A 20,815-nucleotide genomic window follows, 5' to 3' on the forward strand; every position below is an offset into this window, starting at 1 on the left:
CAACTTGTTTTTAACAGATTGTCTTTTATTATAAACATTCAAGGCAATGTATAATTAACGTAATTACAAGTGGTTCAACAAGCATTGGTTAACAATAGCATGGTTTCTGAGATGTCTTTCCATCAAAAATGGAACTACAACCCCACAGATCAATCGTTCACCCTTTCCCTTTCCTATTCACAGTATTGTAACTACACTGTGCCAATACACCAGAACAGAGGGCCTAAGGAACAGTATGCAGTAATAAATAGGCTACTTTCCTTTCATCCATGGAAATAAGGAGTCGTGGTGGCGCAATGGGTTAAACACTTGTGCCAGCTGAACTGCTTCCCTGAAGGTTGGCAATTCAAATCCAGGAGACGAGTGAGTTCCAATCTCTCAGCTCCAGCTTTCCATTCCTGAAAGAAGCCTCCCAAAGGATGGTAACACATCCAGGCATCCCCTGAGGTACGTCTCTATAGACGGCCAATTCTCTCACACCAGAGCCAACTTGCAGTTTTTCAAGTTGGTTCTGACATTATTAAAAAAAATCCATGGAAATATGAATTCAGTTCTGCCCTTAGGAAACTAAGTGTCTATCTGTGCTGTAGAATTAATGCAGTTTGACACCACTTGAACTGCCATGGCTCAATGCTTTGGAATCATGGGAGTTGCAGTCTTGCACTGCATTCTCTGCCAAGAGGAGCTGGTGCCTTATCAAACTCCAAATCCCATGATTCTGAGCACTGACACATGGCACTTTTTTTCTCAAATTGTATTGATTCTACAATGTACGGGTATGCTAGGTTTCAAGACAATAAATTTCCTTCCCATATTTTCATCATTTAAGGTTTCTGGCCCTGGTCATTGAAGCTGGAGTGCTATAGTGATTGTAGTTCAGTTTTAGTCATTAAAACAGCAACAACAGCCAGGCTACAATCCTGAACCACTTAACTCCAAATACTGAATAAAAAAGTCAATACTAATCTACATTAAGTGTTTTCCTGCTGGTAACCTATAGCAATTAACATCCGGCAATAAGCCCATTAAAATCTTAGGCAGGCATTTGTTTTCTTTACATTGTCCTTTTAGAAACTTTTCAGATATGGAGCTTGTTCCAAGCAAGGCATTTATTGTGGGATTTCTATAGTTCCTTCCACCCACATTGAGTGTGTGTATGTTCCATATAATATGGTCACCAATGTGAAATCTTTCTACATTTTCAAATACAGCTTACTTCTTTCCTACTATATAAGGTTTGGCTTTCTTGAGACATTTAATACAATTCTTTCATTCTCTCTACAAAGTGCACTTTTGTCAGGGACAGTAACCTACTGGGTAGATGAACTTATCACAGCTCAGCATATACCCAATGTAACCTTTGTGGTGAATGCCATTTTAATTTCCAGTTTATTTGGGGTTTTTGTAGATGATCTATCAGATAATACTAATCTGATCTCCCAAATGCTACTAATAAATCAGTGTTCTTCTAATGTAAGCTACAAGTAGAATGCCAATTCCAGTTTGAAACTGTATTATATGGTCAGTGTAGTCTCATATACTGCAGTTTATTATATGGTCACTATGGACTAGGCATGGACAAACTTCGGCCCTCTGTGTGTTTTGGACTTCAACTCTCACAATTCCTAACACTCGGTAGACTGTTAGGAATTGTGAGAGTTGAAGTCCAAAACACACGGAGGGCCGAAGTTTGCCCATCCCTGATGCAGACTCATATAATGCCGTTTCAACTGGCATTATATGGCAGTATAGATGTTGCCATGGACACAGGCTGATTAGATAGCTTCACCTATTACAGTTCAGTGAACATTTACTATTATACTTCTTTCATTTAATAATTTATTTGATAAAATATTCAAGTAATTTATTCAATTGTTGTGTACCTTCAAGTAATTTCAACCTATAGCAACCATGAGATGAACTTATCACAAGGTTTTCTTTGCAAGATTTGTTTAGAAGAGGCTTGCTATTGCCTTCCTTCTGAGAGAGAGTGTTACTTGTCCAAAGTCACCCAGTGGTTTTCATAGTGGAGTAGGGTTTCAAACTTTGATCTACAGAATTATAGCCCAGTCCTCAAACCACTACATCATGTTGGATCTCACCCTCAAAAGACATGAGTAAGCTCCTCTTTTAAAAAATTTGGTAGTAAGCTGTTGATGTTTTTATATGATTTTTTTAGTGAGCTCCCAAGAAAATGTATTTCTGGTTTATGATCTGATTTATCCATGTGGGATTCCTTATTCGAGAGACATGTTTCGTCAACACTAGTGGGTTGACGAATCCACTCCAGATTTTAATCTGAATGTTGAAGGAGCCATCCAAGGTGACCCACTGCCCCACTGATAAGAGCCACCATTCAATATCTGTAGCAGAGCTCTCCAAACATTTCATATTGATGACACACTTTTTAGACATGCATCATTTTGCAACACAGCATTTCAGTGTGACTAGCCAACTGTTAAACCAATTCCTTATAAGCGATATGAACACATACATAAATTATAATATCAAAATGTATGGGGACATAATTTGTCTTATAAAAATCTTTCATTTTATATATATATTCAAAGATACATGATTTATTGCTTATTTCACATAGACACAGAGGCTTCTCGTTATATTCAAGTGATACATCTACACACTGCAGCTGAGACACTAAGATGTTGCGGCACACAGTTTGGAAATCTTTGATCTATAGAATGCAACTAAATGTCATTTGACCATCATGTTAAACTCTACAAGCTAGCTGGCATTCCCCCCCCCCCCCGATGTGCGACGGGAAGTTAGTGCGAATTGTCAGAGAAATAAGGTTGAACACTGTGAAAGCCATCCACTACATGGCTACCAGACTCTTCCCAGTAGACTCAAATCAAGGAAAAGCTTTATAAGAACTACCACTCCTCTTGGCGTCCCTCCAGCAACAGCAAGGGTATCCCTCTGAGCAGCTAAATCAGGAAATCCCAACTGGATGGCCCCCGCAAGGGTCTTCCTCCAGGGACAAACCAAGAATGGGCAACCTGGATGTCCCTGAATAGACTCAGAAGCAGAGTGGGCAGATGAAAAGACAACCTGGCAAAATGGCACTACCTAAAAGAATTCCATACTTTGTGTGGCTGGAGCAGAACAGACAACTCTGCATCTGTATGCTTGTCCATTGTGCCCTGCCTCATGTACAGAGGAGGAATTGTTGGAGGCTACAGACAATGCCGTTGCTGTTGCTGTTGCCCATTTTTGGTCAAAAGATATTTAGCCGCCTGCACACCTTCTATTTTTATCAGTTTTATACTAATTTATGCAATGCTTTTGATACAAAATAAATTAATCATGACTGAACTGGGTCTACTAACCAGGTTTTCAGATGTGTCATTTAAACACTTATTATTTGGTGTTAGCACATCTGAACCCATAAGCCAGTTTTCATGACTTCTGATGATGCTAGTTGTGACTTGTGGAAGTTAATATCTAAAACATCTAGAGGACTACGTGGGCAGGACTGTTCTAAATGAAAGGATTCAATCCTCAGAAATAATATTACATACAACAAGGAAATCACTGATCGCATAGGGAAGCTGATGAAGAAACACAACATACAAACTATCTACAGACCCACTAAGAAAATCCAACAAATGCTACGTTCCGCAAAGGACAAGAGGGATCCTTTCACTTCTGCAGGAATCTACTGTATACCATGCAGCTGTGGACAAGTCTACATAGGGACCACCAAACGCAGCATTGCCCAAACACCAATCAAGGAACATGAAAGGCACTGCAGACTACTTCAGCCAGAGAAGTCAGCCATAGCAGAGCACCTGATGAACCAACCTGGACACAGCATATTATCTGAGAACACAGAAATGCTGAACCACTCTAACAACCACCATGTCAGACTACACAGAGAAGCCATTGAAATCCATAAACATGTGGAAAATTTCAACAGAAAGGAGGAAACCATGAAAATGAACAAAATCTGGCTACCATTATATTTTTTTTTACAAAAAACAACACTCAAACACAGGGAAACTCCAGAGAGGAAACAATCAGGAACAGCTAATCACCTCTCAACAAAAGACTCCCTGAGGCACTAACAAGCCACTAACACCAAAAAAAACTGCCAGGCCACCAAATGCTAATAAAGGTGGCCAGCTGAAACATTCACACCTAGCTCCAACAGACATGAGTTCTTTCTTCCACCCTGGACATTCCACAGATATATAAACTCAATTTTCCTAGTTCCAACAGACCTCACAACCTCTGAGGATGCTTGCCATAGATGCAGGCAAAACTTCAGGAGAGAATGCTTCTAGAACATGGCTATATAGCCCGAAAAACCTACAACAACCCAGTAATTCCAGCCATGAAAGCCTTCGACCATACATTATTATTATTATTATTATTATTATTATTAATATTAATATTTACTTTATTTATACCCCACCTTTCTCCCTATGGGACTTTTTTATTTCATATCAAAAGCATTGCATAAATAAGTATAAAACTGATAAAAATAGAAAGAGCATGAGCAGCTAAATATGTTTTGACCAAAAACAGGCAACAGCGACCTGTCTGTAGCTTTAAACAATGCTTCCTCTGTACACGAAGCAGGACTTGTGGACAAGCATACAGAAGTGGAATTGTTTGTTCTGCTCCACAGTTGCATAAGGTGGGAGATTCTCCTAAGTAGTGCCATTTTGCCACATTGTCTTTTGATCTGCCCACTCCACTTCTGTGTCTGTTCAGGGACTTCCAAGTTGCTCATTCTTGGTCTGCCTCTGGAGACAGACCCTCATGGGGACCATCCAATTGGGATTTTCTGGTTTAGCTGCCCGAAGGGATACTCTTGCTGTTGCTAGAGGAACGTTAAGAGGAGTGGTGGTTCTTATGAAGCTTTTCCTTGATTTGAGTCTATTGGGAGGAGGCTGATAGCCATTCAGTGGGTGGCTTTCACAGTCTTCAACCTTATTTCACTCACAGTTAACAGCATCTTTCCGTCACACATTGGGGGGGGGGGATGCCAGGGGGGGATGCCAGCTAGCTTGTAGAGTTTATCAACAGGTGTAGGTTTAAGACATCCTGTGATTATTCTGCATGTTTCATTTAATGCTATGTTTACATGCTTTGTGTGAGCAGACTTATGCCAAACAGGGCAGGCATACTCAGCAGTTCACACAAAGCCATGGCTGATGTTCTTATTAATCTTGGGTGTGAACACCATGCACTGCCAGTAAGTTTCTGCAGGATGTTATTGCGTGCAGATATTTTGTGCTTAGTGTTCATACAGTGTTTCCTAAATTTTAGTGTTCGACCTAAGGTAACATCAAGATATTTAGGAGGGAAATAGTATTTGAGTTTTTGGCCTTCCCAGGTAACTTTCCCAGGTAACTTCCCAGGTAACATTCCCTGTGGGACTCAAGGCGGCTAACAATCCCACACTAGAGTTTTAAAAGTGCAATACAAAAGTTACTAGACATTATATTCTTGTAGTTCCAGTGTTCTTGCTCCTAATTGTTTTATTTCTCCTCAGGTTTCATGTAAGAGATATCATGAATTCCCAACCAAACACTGGGGGAAACTATGTAAAGAGGAGCAATGCAATCCAAGATAAAGACTCTGGCTTGAGGGAGAGCGGAGAAATGGCTTTACTATATTAAAGATTCCAGAAGAGCTTGAGCTAGCCACTTTACAATCTCCTTTTCACAACATAATGCAAAGTTTGTAAGAAGTAAGTTTTTGAATTGCACAGACAACCCTCACCGCACATTCTCTCCTACAATCATATATTTTCTTTCCAGCTGTGCATTTTTATAAAATTCTGCGATCTTCCTTCCCTTCCTTCCATTTATGGAGTTGCAATTAGGAATACCCCTGAGGGGATAATTTAAGTTCTCCTCCTTCCCATACAGTAATGTGTGTTACAAGGGACGGGGGAGAAGCAAGCGAAATTAATTGCCACCAATGGAAGCAATATGTCTGCTGTGGATTAACTGAGAGCCTTATCACCCAATCTGTACTAATTATACCCAGGAACAGAAAGATTAAAATAATCTTGTCATTCTGCTTCTCTGTAAAGATGTCTTTTTTTGGTGGGCAATGAAATAGGACCATTCTTGCCTAAGTAGTGCTAGCGATATTATCTATTATTTATATATTTAAAATATTCATTATCTTAAACCATCAGGCAGTTGTGCCAATATCACTTAAGTGCACACGGCCAATATTTTTCAAGGGCTTGGATAACAAACCAATAGTGACTGACAATGCAGGGGGATATATTTTATTCCTGGTTCTATGAAGTAACAAATAATTATATTGATTTCAATGAAACTTCAGAAGAGCGGGACTTCAGAATTGTAGTCCTAAATTGCAGGGGAAAAGTAGAGTTTGAATCCACCATGATGCCTCGATGTTGATGATGTTTGCTTCCTGTTGTTTTTACTATATTTATATTCTGATTTCCTCTCTTTAAAAAGACTCAAAATGGCTGACAATGAATGTACAATTAAAACCTGCCACATATAAACATTAAAACACAATAAACTTGGAACTATTTAGCATAAATTGATATATTTAAAGCTTTTGATTGTGTGGAATAGTGGACACTAAGGGAGATTATGAACAAATTTGGAATGGGAAGTAGAATAAAAGGATTCCAGAAATTCAGCAGTAGTAGCGATAAATGACGGGGTGACAAAATAAATAAAAGTGACAAGGGGAACAAGACAAGGTTGCCCTCTATCACAGATTTTGTTTGCAATGGTGATAGAATTATTTGCAAATGCCATTAGGAAAGATAAAAACTTAGAAGGGGTAGGAATAAAGGAAAAGCAGACAGTGAGCTTATTTGCCGATGATACATTGTTATTTATCGAAAATATAGTAGGTAAAATGGATAAAATAATGGATCATTTAGAGATATTTGGGAAAACAACGGGTCTACAAGTTAACTGGAATAAATCAGAAATGATGTTATTTAACTATACAAAGCAAGAAGAAAAAGACTTTATAGAACAGAGTAAAATGAGAATTAGAATTAAGAATAAATTAAAATACCTGGGAGTAATAATAACAAAGGACTTAAAAGAAATGGAAGAGGCAAATGTAATAGCATTGAGAAAGTAGTTAAAAAATTATGAAAACATACATTTATCTTGGTTTGGAAAGATAGCATTAGTAAAAATCAAAATACTTCTGAAGATAAATTTTATATTTAGGATGCTGCCACTTCAGATTACAGAAGAAGAGCTAAATAGATGGCAACAAATGATTAACAAATATTGTAATGGTAGTAAAAGAAATAGATTAAACAAACAGTTACGGTACAGATCGCAAAATGAGGGAGCGGATGAGCTCCCTCTGTCAGCTCCAGCTACCCATGAGAGGACATGAGAAAAGCCTCCCACAAGGATGGTAAAACATCAAAACATCCGAGTGTCCCCTGGGCAATGTCAGCCAATTATCTCACACCAGAAGCGACTTGCAGTTTCTCAAGTCGCTTCCGACACACATAAAAATGGGAGCTGTAGTTTGGCAAGGCTTTGAGCTTTCTCTGCCAAAAATGCAGATGCCTCATCAAACTACAAATCCCAGATTACATAGTATTGAGCTATGACAATTAAATTACAGATGACATACCTCAAGTAGAAGCTCCAACTGCTTCTGAAGCAGCTTCCCCTATTGCTTTGGTTCAACCCTAAGATTATCTTATTATCTTATTATGTGACTCTAATGCGCAGCCTGATTTTGGCAAGGTGATTTAGCCAAAAAAAGATGAGTGTTAGATTTGAGTAAATACAGTAGTATACATCTATGATAGGGTTAGTCTGGCTGGGCAATATAGCATTATCTTGCTAACCCTGAACATGATTCATGATTAGAAACATGCATGGTTTAGAGATTGTACCAATGAACCCCAAGGGACAATAGACAAAATAGAGACAAGAGGGAATTATTGAGACAATAGGCAAAACCAATTTGCCTGCTGGAGACAAAAGGCAAAACAGATTCTCTGAAGAGAGAAGCCGACATGAGCTATTAGAAAATGTACAGAGAGATTGTTTCTCGTTCAGTTCAGCTGTTGCCTGCCAGTGTTGCCAACGGTGATATGACAAAAGAGTGGAGTTGTTAGGGAGAAACAAGCAATTTTTCATTTGCCAAGCTTTAACACACGCTCTTCCCCTCCCTCCGCTCTTCCTAGTAATAGCAGCATTTTATCGGCAATCAGCTGCTACAAGGACAAGCGCCCTGGATGTCTTTGTCCCATGCCATTGCAACACACACGAATCAACAAGTTCAATTATTCCAACATGAAAAGCTTCAGCTCTTCCATGTTTGCCTTGAAGCCATAGGAGTTTTCAGAGGAGGATGGTGGCAACCCATTTTAATGAGAGATACAGAAATGACAAAAGTGGTGTTGGCGAATGATGTTTCAGAGCTTGCATTTATCGTGTTGATTCTGAGCACTATGCACATTTTGCTATTCATAGAATCCCAAACATTTATAATGATGTACACGTGCACATGCTGAGAAAGACGAATCAGATCTCATCTGGGCACCACAATTTAAGAGAGATATTGACAAGCTAGAAGGTGTCCAGAGGAGGGCAACTAAAATGATCAAAGTCTGGAGACCATGTCCTATGAGGAGCATCTAAAGAACTGGGTATGTTTAGCCTGCAGAAGAGAAGATTGAGAGGAAACATGATAGCCATGTATAAATGTGTGAAAGGATGCCATAAGAGGGAGCAGACTTGTTTTCTCCTGCCCTGGAAACTAGGGGCCAATCCAGATAGTACCTTTATTGCGGTATCTACCACTACTTCCAGTGTCTGGAATACAGTCCTGTCACCATTCCCACCCCTGAAGCCCCCAGACCCCTTTGAAAAGTAATGAAAACTTACCTAGCCTCCATTACAGGCTTGGAGCAGCTCTCTTGGCACGCAGAAATGATCCGCCAGGAGAGCAGGGGGAGGGGAGGAATTGTTCTCCCCCCCCCCACACACTATCACACACTCCTGATGGGTCATTTCTATGCGTCAGAAGAGCTGCTCCAAGCCTGTAATGGAGGCCGGGTAAGTTTTCATTATTTTTCAAAGGGGTCTGGGGGCTTCAGGGGAGGGGTGTAGGGCCTACAGACATTCTTGGGCTAGTCCTGGGAGTTGAAGTGCTCTTTCTGGGGTGTGTGTGAAGAAGGTCCCCAGGAAAATCCATGTTTTTAAAACGTGGATTCTCCTGGGATAACAGCATGTGTGGAACCGCACTAGGACTCAGAGAAATGGGTTCAAATTACAGGAAAGGAGATTCCACCTGAACATTAGAAAGAACTTCCTGAATGTAAGAGCTGTTCAGCAGTTCACTCGGCCTCAGGGCCCTTCCACACAGTCCTATATCCCAGAATATCATGGCAGAAAATCCCTACTGTCTTGATTGCGGTGTTTTTTGAAATACTGGTAACAACTTCACAATCTTTGAGAAACCTGCAATAGACGTGGGCAAAACATCAGGAGAAAAATGCTTCTGGATCATGGCCATACAGCCCAGAAAACTCACAGCAACCCAATGATTCCAGCCCTGAAAGCCTTTCACAACACAGGGCCCTTCCACACAGCCCTATATCCCAGAATATCAAGGCAGGGAATCCCACAATATCTGCTTTTAACTGTGTTATCTCACACTCAGATAATGTGGGATTTTATGCCTTGATATTCTGGGATACAGGGCTATGTGGGAGGGTTCTCAACCTGGGGTCCCCAGATGTTTTTGGCCTACAACTCCCAGAAATCCCAGCCAGTTTACCAGCTGTTAGGATTTCTAGGAGTTGAAGGCCAAAAACATCCGGGGACCCCAGGCTGAGAACCACTCTCCCTTTATTCTTCCTGTTTGAATATGTACAACTATGGAATCCTTTCCTCCTTCTGACCGACAGGTGGCGCTGCTGCTAGCCCAGTCCTTACTTCCAGCCTCAACGTGGGAATGAGGAAAGGATTGAATAACCGGAAGTGACGGTGTCGTCCGGAAGCGCCGCTCTTTCCCCACCGGTGTCGGTCTTTGTGCTCCGCTACCTTCCGGGGAGCCTGACGCCGCTGCGTTGCTAAGCGGCGGCTGGAGTTGAATGTGAGGCGCGAAAGGAGCCTGGAGCAGCGGGAAGGCGGAGTAGGGCCTCCTCCTCCTCTTCCTCGGGCGGGGAGAGGGGCAAGGCAAGGCAGGCGGCCTCCCTTCGGCCTGCGGAGAGTCCAGCGGCCTTTCTGTGCGAACAGGCCCCGAGGGAAAGATGGGGACCAAGGCCGACCCGCTTCTAGTTGTGGTTTCTGTCCTGGAAGGTAAAACAGGGCGAATGTCCATCTCTTCCCCCCCCCCCCCATCTCTATTGATGAAGAACCCCGAACTGGTGTCAAACTAGGTTATTTTTACAGTGTAGACCAGGCTTGGGCAAACTTGGGCTTTCCGGGTGTTTTGGACTTCAACTCCCACCATTCCTAACAGCCTCAGGCCCCTTCCTTTTCCCCCTCAGCCGCTTAAGCGGCTGAGGGGGGAAAGGAAAGGGCCTGAGGCTGTTAGGAATGGTGGGAGTTGAAGTCCAAAACACCTGGAGGGCCCAAGTTTGCCCATGCCTGGTGTCGATCTTTTCCTAGAAACTGGAATCCTGGGAATCTATTTCGCTTGTTGTTGTGTTTTTTAATCTTGGCAGTACAGGATTTTCCCTGTTTTCCAGGCTACTAGCAATGTTTTTCAACTAGAGATGAAAATGAATACATGATGATATCTTCCTTCTCAAGTGAAAGTCCAGTTGATTTCAATCGGGCATGCTTCATAGAATCATAGAAGTGGCCATCAGTCCAACCCCCTACCAAGAAGTAGGAAAATCACATTCAAATCACCCTCGACAGTTAACCATCCAGCCTCTGTTTAAAAGCCTCCAAATATGGAGCCATCACCACACTCCAGGGCATAGAGCAGTGGTTCTCAAACTGTGGGTCCCCAGGTGTTTTAGCCTACAACTCCCAGAAATCCCAGCCAGTTTACCAGCTGTTAGGATTTCTGGGAGTTGAAGGCCAAAACATCTGGGGACCCACAGGTTGAGAATCACTGGCATAGAGTTTCACTGCTGAACAGCTGTCACAATGAGGAAGTTCTTTCCTGTTGTTTGAAGCTATTGTTCTGCATCCCAGTCTCCAGGGCAGCAGAAAACAAGTTGCTCCCTCCTCCCTATGACTTCCCCTCACATATATATACATGGCTATCCTGTCATAGAATCAAAGAGTTGGAAGAGACCTCATGGGCCATCCAGTCCAACCCCCTGCCAAGAAGCAGGAATATTGCATTCAAATCACCCCTGACAGATGGCCATCCAGCCTCTGTTTAAAAGCTTCCAAAGAAGGAGTCTCCACCACACTCCAGGGCAGAGAGTTCTACTGCTGAACAGCTCTCACAATCAGAAAGTTCTTCCTCATGTTCAGATGGAATCTCCTTTCTTGTAGTTTGAAGCCATTGTTTCGCGTTCTAGTCTCCAGGGAAGCAGAAAACAAGCTTGCTCCCTCCTCCCTGTGGCTTCCTCTCACATATTTATACATGGCTATCATGTCCCCTCTCAGCCTTCTCTTCTTCAGGCTAAACATGCCCAGCTCCTTAAGCCACTCTTCATAGGGCTTGTTCTCCAGACCCTTGATCATTTTAGTCACCCTCCTCTGGACACATTCCAGCTTGTCAATATCTTTCTTGAATTGTGGTGCCCAGAATTGGACACAATATTCCAGGTGTGGTCTAACCAAAGCAGAATAGAAGGGTAGCATGACTTCCCTAGATCTAGACACTATGTTCCTATTGATGCAGGTCAAAATCCCATTGGCTTTTTCTGCCGCCACTCAGCCTTCTCTTCTGCAGGCTAAACATGCCCAGGCTCTTTAAGCTGTTCGTCATAGGGCTTGTTCTCCAGACCCTTGATCATTTAAGTCACCCTCCTCTGGACACGTTCCAGCTTGTTAACATCTCCCTTCAATTGTGGTGGCCAGAATTGGACACAGTATTCCAGTTGTGGTCTGACCAAGGCAAAATTTAGAGGTAGCATGATTTCCTTGGATCTATACACTATACTATTTATGCAGGACAAACTTCCATTGGTTTTTTTTTAGCTGCCATATCGCATTGTTGGCTCATGTGTAACTTGGTGTCCATGGGGACACCATGATCTTTTTCACATATACTGCTGTCGAGCCAGGTGCCCCCTGTTCTGTATCTTTGCTTCAAGTTGCCTGGAAGACTAAAGTTAGGGAAACACCACTTTCTTGTACACAGTTACTGAGCTCTAAAACTTTTTAAAAAAACTGATTTTTATGGGTTTGGCATTTTAATTCCAAAATAACCTCAGATTTGCTCCATTATGAACACGTCCTCCCTGTTTTTTATTTGTAATATATGGCATTTCTCTAAGGAGTAAGGAGTACGAAAATAATGCATTTTTCTAATAGATTTTCAAAAGACTTATTTGCAGATAAGAAACACAGAAACCTGTTTGAAAGCACTAAATAAAATTGTGCTAAAATATCAGCACTGGCACTTAAAATAGCTGAATTGATTACGAATGTCGGCTTTGTGAAAGAACTACGTGTCTTTTTATTGTGTTTGTAGAATCCAGCACCTCAAAATACATTATAAATAGCTACATCATTGAAAAGGTTATTTTCACTGCAAGTCCATGAATCCTTTGCCATGGTAACAGCTTGCTGGGAATAATAAAAATAAGCAATGTAGTGTTTTTTTATTGAGGCATCTTTGGGAGTGTTGACATGTTTTTCAGTGAGAATCATTGCTTTAAAATATTTTCTGGAAAATTGGGAGATTTTCTGTATGCCTACATCAACTGAAATAACTCATGTTTTGTGCCCATTGAACACGTGCTACAATTAAAGTTATATCCTCAAGTCTGAACTGCCATGAAATATACCTTAAATAATACACCCACACCCACACAAGATCTGAGTACATTTAATATATTTTTAAAGAGGTTAAATATTGTCAGTTCAATTACCACAAATGTTTTGGTTGGGGCGAAAGCACCCAAACGTAACATTGTTTGCCCTACAATCTCTTGTTCCTGTAATAAAGGTTCAGGTGATGAGATCGACTTAAGATATATACTTCAGCATACGAGGGTAAGTGAAAGATGTAAATAGATATGGAAAAATGTACTATTTATTTCAAGTCATTTAAGCATATGAGGAGTAGGGTTACTCATGCACAAACAATGGCATTACAGCTGTTAACACTGTAATTGAGTCAGGTTTTGGTAATCTAATACCGAGTTGGTACAGCAGAAGTTTTTTCCCCAGTACAGAACAGCACAAGAGAACATGATTTTGGCATTTTTACTGGTGAATACAGTAATCCCTACAGATAGTTCTCAGTTCAGGAAACTTGAAATTTGACATAAACACGCTCAAAAATAGTATCCAGAGATAGAACTAAGCACCGGGAATCCATTTTTGCATTGTCTAGGATATCTTGGACTTGTTGAAAGGTCTCAAGTTTTATGAGTAGTCCTTATATCTGTGGGTGTTTTTCACAGATCTTTCCCCTAGAATTTTATTATATTCATTAAAAGGTAACTTTAGAGAATGTTGCTTGCTTGGCAGTCTAGTTCTGAACTTGATGGGAAATGTAGTTGTGGTTGGAAACAATAATATAAAGTTGGACTCACAAAGTACATAGCATTCGTCTGTGCTAATGTATCCAGCAGAAAAGATCTGTATTGTATTCATTTGCCTAGTTGCATTTTGATATTTTCTTACCAGTTGATGTTTCCACAAACATCAGAATAAACATCCTTTGTTTTCTCATAAATAATTTTGGAATATTTGACTTAAATTATATAAAATTCCTAGGTATTTGTGATAACTGTAAGCAGTCTTGTTAAGTTCTATTATTAAATTGTCTGTTTCATACGAGAATTTCCAGGCACATGTATTTTTCTTTTCTAGGGCGTTATTTTCCTAAACGTCCCAAGCATATGTTGGTAGTGGAGGCAAAATTTGATGGTGAACTTTTAGCTACGGACCCAGTAGAACATACTGATCAACCTGAATTTGCAACAGAATTAGCTTGGGAACTTGACAGGAAAGCACTTCATCAACACAGGTTAGTTTTTCATTGGTTTCTGAATTATGTGATTTTATTTGATTACTTATGTTTGTTGGGTTTTGCTTATATAATTTTCCTCAATGTTCTGCTAGAATTTTTAAAAAATCACCTTTTATGCTTCCATTTGATACAGCTTTGCGAACAAAGGTTCAGATTGTTTTCTTATGTAGCAATCTATGTGCCCCATATTTTGACATGTCCAAAAACAGATTATTCCTGTTTAGTGTTTATAAAAGACACGTGAAAGCATGGCAACATGGTAGCATCCGACATTCTGTCAAGAAAATACATTTTCAGATGGTATCCTATCCCTTCATGGGACTAGTAAATTGCAGAGGAAGCTTTTTATACATAGTAAAAGCTATCTTTTCCAGAGAACTCTTCACATGAGGACACAATCAAAATGCCCCTCCACATGAGGGGAACTGTAAGGAGCAGGGCAGGGTGAATGTTCTTTCCCCTACTCATGTATTGAGTTCACCATGTCTGGATTGGGTTGATATTTGGTTGTCATTAAGCACATTGAGCCCATTTAATAGATTAGAAATTTTCATGCATATATTTATTGTTAATTGATAAAGTTCCATAATTCATGCAAAGAAATTGGTGCTACTTGTTTTGTTTTTGGTGCTACTCATTTTAATCATATAAAAGTATCATGTTTAAAATCCACTCCATGTCCAAAGCTTACTTTGTTTGTTTGTTTATATATATATATACACACACACATATACACACACACACACACACATACATACATACATAAACACACACACACACAAATGAACCTTATAAAATTGGGGAACCAGAAGGTAGTAAACACAGTATTAATCCTTCTTCTTCCTGGATTGTATTTTTATGTTCTTCCAGATTACAACGTACGCCTATAAAGCTGCAGTGTTTTGCTGTGGATTCTTCAGCTGCAGCCAAGGACAGTATAGGTTATGTTATACTTGATTTAAGAACTGCTCAAGAGAAGAAGCAGGTATTATTAAAGATATCATATTGAAAATATGATCCCTATTAAATGTTCCCCATTTTCTTAGATTCAGATAATATACTGAACGTACAGTAGATTTCTATACTTAATTTTTCACTATAGTGATCAACTGCTATATGGTTGATACTGTTTGACTGTAATAAAATTGGGACTGGTAACTTGTGGCTCTGTCAATCAGGACTTCTTAAACTTTTTCCACTCATGACCCTTTTTCACCTGAGATATTTTTACATGACCCCAGGTATGTAAGTAGATAAAATAGGTATCAGATCAGACATTTACTGATGATAAATCAGCATTTGTAAGCCTTGCTAATCTGGCTGATTTTCCTTTTTGTGGAATATAGCTGAAGTATTTTCTACAGAGTTCACTGTAAACACTGCATGTTGTTTCTTAACAGACTTGTGTGAATAGGTGGCATCCAGAAACTTTTTATTGTTGCCACATTTGTTGTGACCCCAATATTGAGCTAAGGGGACCCCATTTGGGGTCGGAACCTACAGTTTACAAAGCAGTGCTCTAAATAATGTTGTACTGTAATTTCCAACATCTATCACAGTGGGCTGTTTTGATGGGAGTTAGATTCTAGCAGTATTTGGAGATTCATATAGTCCCAGTGCTTTATTAAATATTGAGCCTCTACTTATAGCAATATGGCATATCAGAGAGAAGGCCAGTCCAAAACATTATTAGCTTGTTTTCTGTGTGGTAGCAGACTGGTTTATTTTTTATTTATTTATTTATTTATTTATTTATTTTGCTGCTGCTGTTAAAGCAATTGATGGTTTTCTTCTGTTTACTCATGTTTTAGTTTATTATGTCTTTTTGGATTGTTTCTGTTTTATTTTAATTTTGATGCTTAATTCTTGTGTTGTAAGTTTACGTTATTACTGTTCACTATCCTGTATTATTTTTGATGTGTATGTACTCATTTGAGACATTGAATGTTTACCTTTTGTGTGTGTAAGTTTATGTTATTACTGTTCAATATCCTGTATTATTTTTGATGTGTATACTCATTTGAGACATTGAATGTTTGCCTTTTTTTGTGTGTAAACACAAAAAAGTCCCTTCGGGGAGAGAGGGTGGTCGAGAAATAAAGTTGTTGTTGTTATTATTATGTAACATGACTAATAAGAATTATATATCTTGAAAATATTTTATAACTATTGGATGTTTATTATTTAATATGCACATTTCCCCAACTTTTTGTTTGAAATGAAATCTTACAGCCACCAAAGTGGTATCCTCTACTCAGCAATAAATACACAAAATTTAAATCGGAACTACAACTAAGTCTAACGTTAGAGACCGATACCAAAGCACCTGTGGATGGTTTTAAAGCTAAGGAAGCACCCCCTAGAGATGTAACAGGTTAGTAGAATAATGAAATCTTTAACAAACACTGTTGCATTCTTGACATTTGTAGGGATTGTTGTTTATGTAAAATCTGAAGAACCTATAGCAATGATGGCGAACCTTTTAGAGACAGAGAGCCCAAACCATGGTGGGGAGTAGGGCAGGGAGCAGGGTTCACCACCACTGGCCAATAGTATCATGAAAATTATTGGTGAACTATGGCAGAATTATTTTTTATTATTGGCAGGTTTTCAAAATTATTTTGTTTTACTATGTCTGTTTGCCAAACTTGTCAGTTCAGAAATTGAATGCTGAGGCTAAACATTTGTCTAGAAACACACTTCCTAATTATAGAAAGGACTACAATAGGGACATAGTGGAACACACTTCCTAATTTAGTCAGGCCCTATTGTTGTCCTGACTAAGTTGCTAGCCCTTACCAGTTAATCCTAGGTCCTACAAGTTTGAGGTCTGTCATCTCTGGCCCTGAAATATTTGATTTCTCACTTTCATAATCAATTGCCAGCTCTTTGACTTAGAAATGGAGTTGAGCACCACCTCCCAGAGTCAGACATGACTAGACTTAATGTCAGGGGAAACCTTTACTTTTTTGGTCTTTTTAGGATGCTGTCTTTTCTCATTTTTAAGTTAAATTGGGGTGTGTGTGTGTGTGTGTATATATATATATATATATATATATATATATATATATATATAAAGGTGTTTATTCTATACAAGGTGGTAAACTGCTCTGTTTAGGTGGTTGTCACAATACTTCCTGAAGATCAATAAAGTTTCATAGATGTTGACATTTGGTACTTAAATTGAGAACATGCCAGGGTTTCCATTCCCTGCTTCCAACATCTTGTATTACAAAATATTGGAATGATTGACAAGGACTGGATGTATTTGGGTCTGTTTATTATATGTGGAAAAAATTGAACTTCAAGTGGAGTTGTTTTTAAAAACAGATATTGCTTATAAGATTTTGAACAACTAGATTTTGTGTTCATGCCTACTCATCCTTTCTTTTCTATTCTGTCATTTTCTTTTCCCTTTTCTTATTTCCCCTGTTTATGTGTAATAATATTCCTTTCTTTAAAAATAAAATAAAGATCAGTCCTTGCTACTGAAGTAAAGCCTAGGAGAAATTATCACTTACAGGTATCCTAGTTAAGCTTATGTTTTCATCTTTCACCTTGATTTTCCAATTGATTTTCTATCTTGAAGCTGTTTTACATTCTTTGGTCAAGATTAGTAAAGTACATCCTCAGTGGAGTGTTGTAAATGGTAAGTTTTACTTTCATCTCTGTTTTGTTTTCTAATTATGCCTTACTAGTTATGATTTACTTTTCTAGCTAATAGGTCGAAAGAACAGAATAATGTTAAGCTATATAATTTCTTCAGATAGTTTTTAATATATAATATAATAGCTCCATTGTTAAAACAGCTTTTGGATCATTTACATACTTGATGTTAGCAAATACTACATTTTAAAAATTATTTTATATTTTTAAAGTACCTTTGAAACTCCCTGGATTGGATCCCAAGAATCTTAGAGCAGTGCTGAATGAGGAAGAAGGATATCATCAAATTGGACCAGCAGAATATTGCAGAGATTGTTTCATTTTGTCTGTTACTATTGCATTTGCCACACGATTAGAACAGGTAACAATACTGATTCACCCTCTCGATACAAGTTGCTTGTTTTCGCCTCAGGGTCTGAATTCTGGTAGTACTTGAGATGGAAATTCCTGAAAATAGCTAATATGTTAATGTTAGTCATTATGTTTGTCTGTGTGTAGGTGTAGGGTCTTTATAGTGGCATTCCAGTTTGGAATTCCCTTTTTCTAGAAGCCCAATTAGTACTAACATCAAAATTATAGAGTTTTTAGTAAAGCCTCTGGACCAAACTGATATTATCCTGGCTGTAAGTTCTTTATGATACAGGATTGATTTAAATTGTCTGTTTTTAAACTGAGAAACTTAATCTATTTTTTGAATCAAGCTCTTTATTTTTAAAGTTGATTTTATTGTAAGCTTCCCTGAGATCTTGGAATAAAGGCAGCATATAAATATTTAAATAAGTAATACATATGTGCATCATGTTACTGTTACCCATTATATTAAAGTACCATTTTTCTAATGTCAGGCTGTTGTTGATCTTAAAAATAGAAAATGTCAAAAAATTCCCTTCAAACGGCTTTTAAAAATGAGCCTTTTTGAAATGTCAAGTACAAAATACCACAAAGTGTTATTGTTAAAAGAAAAAGAAAAACATGACCTATATCCTTATTACTGCAAAAAATATAAGCATATAAGATCATTATTTTACTTCCAAGCTTCGGATAGATATTGCAGATTCTAGATACGTAGAAGATGTGATACAGTTGGTTGTGCTTAATAACTTTTCTGGTTCTGTGTTATATATTTGATGGCTCCAATAAAAAAAATTAAATAGGTCTCGGAAATCATAGTTGTGCTCTCTTGATTGGAGCAACCTCGCTAAATGAGCAAGGTGTCTTTGTTCTGATTATTTTGACATTGCCAGACCCTATTGTTGCCTATGTCGTGTGTAAAATATTTAAATGCTTAAACAACATTCCTTATTACATGTTTCTTTATGTTTTTCCCATTTTTATTACTGAAGATCATATAGCTAACAATACATTATAGTACAAACCATCACATTTTATAAATAGTATAAACCAACTATTTACGGTTTTTGTAACTAAATTGCAGGTTTGGTTTGTACTTTCATTTTCAGTATAAATCAGTAGTTTCCCCTTGAATCTTCCCACCCACTGCTCTTCCCACCCCCCATCTGGGCCAGCTTTTATCATGTTTGTGTTAGAAATGCTGCTGAATATATTTGAGGAGCTGTAGTTTGTTTTGTTTTCTTCTCTTTGATTATAATAGCTAATACCAACCACAATGAAACTTCCAGAACGGCAACCTGAATTTTTCTTCTACTACTCACTATTGGGCAATGATGTTACCAATGAACCATTTACTGACTTAATCAATCCAAACTTTGAGCCAGAGAGAGCATCTGTTAAAATACGCAGCAGCATCGAGGTTTTAAGAGCGTATTTTTTGTCTCATTCAAAGTTGCAGGTAAGTAACAATGAGTCCTCCGTTACTCATTTCTAGGTTTATTTTGTTTTGTTGTGTTGTGTTGTGTTTTGTTTTGTTTTGTTTTTGCAGTTTGAAGCCACCTATTAAGAAAATAAAATGATGAAGTCAAAATCTAAGAGGATGCTTTGCTGGCAGATATCCTTCTATCAGCCAGAGTAGGATAGACCAATACACTTCTCTTGCATACCAAAATCTGTACTAGAAAAAAATGGAATACAGCTTTTGGGAAGCATAATGGGTTACACAGAGGAAGAAAAAAGGTCTGTTACACTGGTAGTAGAGCAGCAGAAAATGGTCATTTTTTCTTTATTAATAGTTGTTTTAGTCCTGCCTTTCGTCTAATGAGCTATTCTCTTCTTTATTCTCACAATAACTTTGGTTTAACAAAGAAACAGGAGCCCCCGGTGGCGCAGTGGGTAAAACCCCTGTGCCGGCAGGACTGAAAACCGACAGGTCGCAGGTTCGAATCCGGGGAGAGGCAGATGAGCTCCCTCTATCAGCTCCAGCTCCTCATGCGGGGACATGAGAGAAGCCTCCCACAAGGATGATAAAAACATCAAAATCATCCAGGCGTCCCCTGGGCAACATCCTTGCAGATGGCCAATTCTCTCACACCAGGAGTCATTCCTGACACGACAAAACAAAACAAAACAAAAAACCCAAAGAAACAGGGCCACTAACTGAGTTTCTTTATTCCAGTGGTTCCTAACCTTTATTTGACCAGGGATGACTTGACGGGGAACCACCTTGATCAGGGGACTACTCTCCAACTCTCCAAAAGGGTTACGAATCAGTTTTTGGTCACCTTTAGATTTGATTTGGTTTGATTATTTGGAGTGCTGATTCAGAAAATTACATTGGATAGACCACATAAGCTCTAATCTCTGATAAAGAACATATGCCATCCAGTAGTCACCATCTGCTCGCCCACAGAAAACCACATTTAGTAATCTAGAGCTGTTGGTAGTGTAATCTTTCATGAGGAGTCAGCCTCTCCCCTCATGACATCCCCGTTGCTTTGGCACTATAAGAGGGTTGCTGCGTGGTTTTGAGGCAGTGGTGAGGCCGCAGACCATATTTTCGTTCTTGCAAACCACTGGTGGTCCACGGACCACAGGTTGGGAACCACTGCTTTATTCAGTGAGCTCTTCAACAAGGGGCTCTCAAATCCCTGTTCAAAACAGAAGGACT

At 39.1% G+C, this 20,815-nt stretch overlaps 1 protein-coding gene across 2 annotated transcripts in view; it reads left to right on the top strand.

The window, feature by feature from the left end:
- Positions 1 to 10,007: 10,007 nt before the first annotated feature.
- The window catches only part of CEP120 (centrosomal protein 120), a 40,654-nt gene continuing 29,846 nt past the window's right edge, over positions 10,008 to 20,815 (top strand). The window contains exons 1-6 of one of the 2 annotated variants that reach the window (XM_060761969.2): positions 10,008 to 10,313; positions 13,968 to 14,124; positions 14,998 to 15,112; positions 16,360 to 16,501; positions 18,006 to 18,154; positions 19,406 to 19,603. In XM_060761969.2, coding sequence (XP_060617952.2) covers positions 10,265 to 10,313; positions 13,968 to 14,124; positions 14,998 to 15,112; positions 16,360 to 16,501; positions 18,006 to 18,154; positions 19,406 to 19,603 — 810 coding nt within the window. In that variant the 5' untranslated portion in view covers positions 10,008 to 10,264. Of the gene's footprint in view, positions 10,314 to 13,967; positions 14,125 to 14,997; positions 15,113 to 16,359; positions 16,502 to 17,199; positions 17,777 to 18,005; positions 18,155 to 19,405; positions 19,604 to 20,815 lie in introns of those variants that run through there. The other variant, XM_060761970.2, reaches the window with a different exon arrangement.

This window comes from Anolis sagrei, chromosome 2 (genome assembly GCF_037176765.1).
Source record: "Anolis sagrei isolate rAnoSag1 chromosome 2, rAnoSag1.mat, whole genome shotgun sequence".
Classification (NCBI taxonomy): Eukaryota; Metazoa; Chordata; class Lepidosauria; order Squamata; family Dactyloidae; genus Anolis; species Anolis sagrei.